The 5,255-nt window shown below is 40.3% G+C and overlaps 1 protein-coding gene across 1 annotated transcript; it reads right to left on the minus strand.

Moving 5' to 3' along the window:
• Positions 1 to 422: 422 nt before the first annotated feature.
• Positions 423 to 2,749, minus strand: LOC112184589. Its single transcript, XM_024322847.2, has 6 exons — positions 2,596 to 2,749; positions 2,144 to 2,509; positions 1,551 to 2,056; positions 1,255 to 1,344; positions 1,091 to 1,168; positions 423 to 539 (listed from the first exon to the last, which is right to left on the minus strand). Exons 1-6 carry the CDS (start codon positions 2,747 to 2,749, stop codon positions 423 to 425), a joined length of 1,311 nt encoding a protein of 436 aa, XP_024178615.2.
• Between the last annotated feature and the right edge of the window lie 2,506 nt (positions 2,750 to 5,255).

Raw genomic sequence — 5,255 nt, forward strand, 5'->3', positions numbered from 1 at the left:
CACTCAAATAATAGGTATAAATAAAAATGGGTTAAATACTGTTTACTCCCTAAACTTTCAGGGAAAAAACAGTTCAGTCCGTCTGCTTTTAATTTCACACATTTACTCCCTCATCTCTCAATTTTTGACCAATAGGTCCATTCCGTACAATCTCCGTTAACTGCTGCTATTAAGTGGCCCACGTGGCAGGAAATAAGACGCCAACTCAGCTCTTGGCATGCCAAGTCACTGTCTAGAATGTCTAGAATAACCCTTCCTTCATTTTTCCCCTTCTCCATCAATCAAATCTCTCTAAAATTGATTCTATTTTCCCACTAAACCCCAAAATACCACAAATTGAACTTTGAAAAAAATCTAACAATTGCAATTATGAACTCAACACTTTCAACAGTAAATATGAATCGCACAAAAACTGAACAATTTCAAGCATCATTTCCACAATTCCAACACTTGAATACCATCCCATTCCATTCATAATAATCCATAGCCACATAATCCCTACATAGTTTTTGCAGCATTAGCAAGCCATTAACCAAGCTCTAACTTACCAAAAACAAAAAATTAGAGCATTACATCCTCATTAATTGTTCAAGTATGCATCTAATATAGCTCTAATCATCTAATCAAAAGATTAGAGCTAGCAACCAAATGACACATCAAATGGTTGCATAAAAAAGGATGTCTAAATTGATCTGATGGGCAGGCTAACACTTTGTCCAATTGCACAACTATTTTCCATGTTCTGTACCTAAGTTTTGTCTAACCCTCTGAGATGACCTTGTTGGTGCTGCAGAGTTGTTGCTTGATCTCCCAAAAGCTTGTGGAGCCCTTGAATTAGTGGTGGCAGATGTAGCTTGTGCAGGTCGTGAGCTTGTTGGAGCACTTGTTGCTTGTGCAGGGCATGAGCTTGTCAGAGCACTTGTACCTTGCTTAGGCCTACCCCTTGTTTTTGCAGGCATGTTTGCTGCCAACCTTCATGCCTTCAATGCAGCCATCTTTTTCGGGACACACATAAACAAGATAAGCAAGTCAATTAAGTAGGGTAGACAAATACAAAACCAATAAACAATTGTTGAGAGTGTAATATTACCCTTTGATATTCAGCTCTTTCTCTAGCTTTCTGCCTCAACTCATTTGCAGTCAAGGGACCTGTTTTGCCTTTCTTGGACTGCAGCAACAATAACCATATCAATAACATTCAAATTTGTAGTTCACTTAACAAAAATAAATTGCTAATCTAATGGTGCAACATACCTGATTTTCAGAACCTTGTCCTGCTTCACCATTCACCTTCCTCTTCTTAGAAAGAGCAGCAGCCTTCTTTTCCTTTGGTGGCAAGTGTCGCTGACATGTTTTCAGATTGAGTCATACTTGGCCACAATTGCTACACCTCAAGGATCTTTGCACTCTTTAAAGTTTAGTACCACCATTTATCTCTTTTTCTGAAGCATCCTTAATCCTCTTCGTTTTTGGCCTCCCAGGCTACCTTGAATATTGCAGAGGTAGATAGCTTGATTTTCACTTGTTGACCACATATCCATGCTATTCACAGGCTGTATTAGGTGATTGTAGATACTCAAATAAGTTTTCTTCAGGTAGCAAGATGCGACATAGTCATCCGAGTTTTCCCTCCTCCCATATATTGCAGCAACGACATACTTACACGGGATTCCAGTCAAATCCCACCTCCTACAATTACATGTCCTCACAGAGTGGTTCACAACATTCTTGGATCCCTCAATATTCTCCACTTCTGCTCTGTCACCACCATTGAATGTTGCAATGCAGTCTATTGCAGCCTTGATCTTGTTCTTCTCTAAAATATTCCTTAGCTTGGGACATATATTTCCATGGTAGGCCTCCATTTTATCCCTTGTAATCTGATTCCTCTTCATTAACTTCCACCTTATCTCTTCAAACATAGTCAAAGGTGGCTTGCCTCTTGACTCCAAAATGAAGCTGTTAAAGCTTTCACACATGTTGTTTATGAGGATATCATAATCGCTACCAGTTGTGAAGTATGCTCTAGACCAATGTTGAGGAGGCCTCTCGGGTTCTGCCAGAATACAACATCAAAACCATGTTAAAACATACACATATAATTGTCATTTAAATATAGGTTAAGACAAAACAGCCTCAATACCTGTCAACCAATTATAGGCGTCCTGAACTAGGGACTTCATCTCTTCCATTTCTTTCTGAAAGTAAGACAAAGTCGTTGCCTTTGCACACTTCCACATCTGATCTTTCATTACTTTACCAGGAAACAGCTTGGAAAAGTTAGTCCACAAATACCTTGCACAAAATATAATTCGGGCAGCTGGGACAACCAACTCAAAAGCAGGTTTTAAACCTTTTTTTTTATCTGAAATAAATGTCCAGCCTGCTCCTTCATGGTCAATATCCAAATCCTTCACCAACAGCTTAAGAATCCAGATCCAAGAATCCTTACTTTCCATCTCTACCATTGCATATCCCACAACCCATGAAGTGTTATTAGCATCCAAAGCTACAGCAGTCAGAAGTTGACCTCCAAAACAACTCTTTATATGTGCTCCATCCAACCCAATACTAATCTCCACCTAGCCGTGAAACCATTCTTGAATGCCCCCAAGCAAATGTACATCCTCCTAAAAACAGGTTTCTTTTCTGGATTGTTGTAGTCACATTTGATATCAATAGTTGTCCCTGGATCAACCCTTTGAAGCTCTCTCCTATAATCCCTTAACCTTGCATACTGCTCTCTCATTGATCTTTCACTTCCAACATAGCAGCCCTTTTAGCACGATAAGCCATTGACCGAGAAACCTTTGCTCTAATGGTGGCTGACATGGTCTTTGCTAGAGAATCTGCAACATCAACCAGAAACAACAATTACAAAATAAACCAGAAAAGTAAACTAATGACAACAGTTAGAGACTGATCAGAAATACTTGGACTTATCTCTTAATTAAGTGCAATTTGGTCCTCGAACTTTGCAGTCAAGTATCTCATCCTAACCATGTTGTTATTGAACTTTCTTTTGCATTTGTGTTCAGCCACATATTCCTTGATCATCAGTGTACTTTAAGTTGCATCTTCGAAGCAAATAAGAAAAAGGGGCAGTTTTCCTCCTTGCATACCACCCTCAACCTTGTTTTGTCATTTTTTATGAACACATACTCCCATCCACCTTAAATGGCCATTTCCCTTAAGGCATCCCTTAACACTTTTATATTTGCAAATTGCATTTTTAACTTGGAGACAGGATGTTTCATGTCTGTGGCTGGATTGAATTCAATTCCCACACCTTCCAATTCCCCATCAGAATTAATGCCATGCTGCAACCTCTCATCATCTAAATATTCTTCCCTAAACATGTCCTCATTATCAGAAAAGTTTAGTAATTCCTCCTGCACACCTGGCCCTAGCCCACTATTGTTTCCTGCCTTCAAACCCTTTTTTCTTCTACCCTCTTCCATCTCTTTTACCATCTCACCTTCAGCCAACCAGTCATCCTCTTCAGTTCCATAATGGTCATATTCATCATCATCGAATTCAGGATCATAGTCTCCATCCTCACTTGTTGCTTCATCATCACTGCCTCTTTCACTTTCAGCTGCTTCTTCACCTCCTAAATCCAAACCACCACCATAGGACTACAAATAATCCATCACATCCACATCATGCATCAACCCATCCAGTCCACTTGTTTGCTCCACACCACTAGACCCTTGGCCCACACTACTTGGACCTTGCCCCATACTGGACTGCCCCCATCCACTTGACCTTTGCTCACATCTTCTTTGCTCATTTCCACTTGGATGATACTTCAAAAGCTTTTGTTTCCCCTTTTCATTTGGATCCAGACCACCAACACAGCTTGCTTGAGTTGGTACATTGTCCTCAAGCTCTCTAATCACTATTCCTTTGCTTCTTGTTGTCCTCGGCTCATCATATAGCTCCTTTATCACAACACCTGGTTCCTAGGCTCATCAGGTAGTTCTTCTATAACAGCACCACTGGTCATACCTTCACTAAAGAGGAAATCTTCATATATGAAGATGTCATCATCTTCATCCCCAAATACACCATGCAGCTCCATGTGGTCTAAATACAATATCGCTAACCTAAAGGTTGGTACAGCTGTACACATTATCACCACATCCAAATCTGTTTTCCAACTTCATCATTGTGTCCTCTTCATCACCAACTTTATACCAATAATCTATTCTTTAGTCTGCGATATAAGCCGGATTCAGCTGCTTGACCATGTTATCTATCTCCACCAGTGACATCCTATCTCTATCTACGTTATCATAAAAATCCACTTTCCCTCCAACATAACTTTCATTCCTTATGCATCCTCCATGGTACACCTTGACTGTGAAATGGTCTGGGTGAGCTACAATAAGATTATGAAAACCATTAGTCATAAACCCTAAACCAGGTAACCGTAAACCAGAAAAATAATCCATACACCATACAAAAAGATGTCTCAATAAACAGGTACAAGACAAACAAAAAGTAAAAAGTCAAGTGTGCTTAATGTCTTAAAGTCATTCTTCACACATGGGAGGGAGACACAGACAAAACAAGTCATTGTTTACACATGAGAGTAGGAGTGGGCATAACAAACCGGAAATTCGGTAACCGACCCGACCGCACCGCATTTTCTGGCTCGGTAACCGAACCGACTGAAAACGGTGTCGTTTTGACGTCTCACCGAACTGAACCGGTTCATAACGGTTCGGAATCGGTTCCAGGTGTAAAACCGACCGAGTTAAACCGCCCGAACCGCATTTTTATTTAATTTAATTTTTGAATTAATTTTATTACTTGTCTAATTATGATTGGTCATAAACCAAGCTTACATAGGCTTGTATCCACTCGATCTGCAGAAACCCTAATACCTGGCCGCACGACCTCATTTGCCAAAACACTCTCTCAATCTCTCTTCAGAACTCTCTCGACCTCTCCCGACTCTCTCGATCTCTCTCGACCTCTCCCGACTCTCTCAATCTCTCTCGACCTCTCCCAACTCTCTCAATCTCTCTCGACCCATCTGCTTCGATCCCATCTTCTCTCTCTGCCGAGAACCTGCGAGGGTAAGCTCTCTAAATCTTCGATCTGCTTCGTCTCTAAATCTCCGAAGATCCATGTTTAGATGTTTAGAGTTTAGATTGTTCTTCTAGAAAACTTATCACAATATCAAAAATTCAAAATCAAATGAGGGTTTTGAAATGCGATTTGGGGCTTTTTATTACAACTCGGGT

The sequence above is a fragment of the Rosa chinensis genome, chromosome 2 (assembly GCF_002994745.2).
Source record: "Rosa chinensis cultivar Old Blush chromosome 2, RchiOBHm-V2, whole genome shotgun sequence".
Classification (NCBI taxonomy): Eukaryota; Viridiplantae; Streptophyta; class Magnoliopsida; order Rosales; family Rosaceae; genus Rosa; species Rosa chinensis.

Excerpts from the sequence above, each read along its gene's own strand:
- LOC112184589 (XM_024322847.2), bottom strand. The coding sequence starts at position 2,749 with ATGAGAGAGCAGTATGCAAGGTTAAGGGATTATAGGAGAGAGCTTCAA. Across the intron at positions 1,345-1,550 it reads ACAATCACCTAATACAGCCT|CGACACTTGCCACCAAAGGA; the intron begins GTGAATAGCATG and ends AAAACATGTCAG. Across the intron at positions 1,169-1,254 it reads GACAAGGTTCTGAAAATCAG|TCCAAGAAAGGCAAAACAGG; the intron begins GTATGTTGCACC and ends TTGTTGCTGCAG.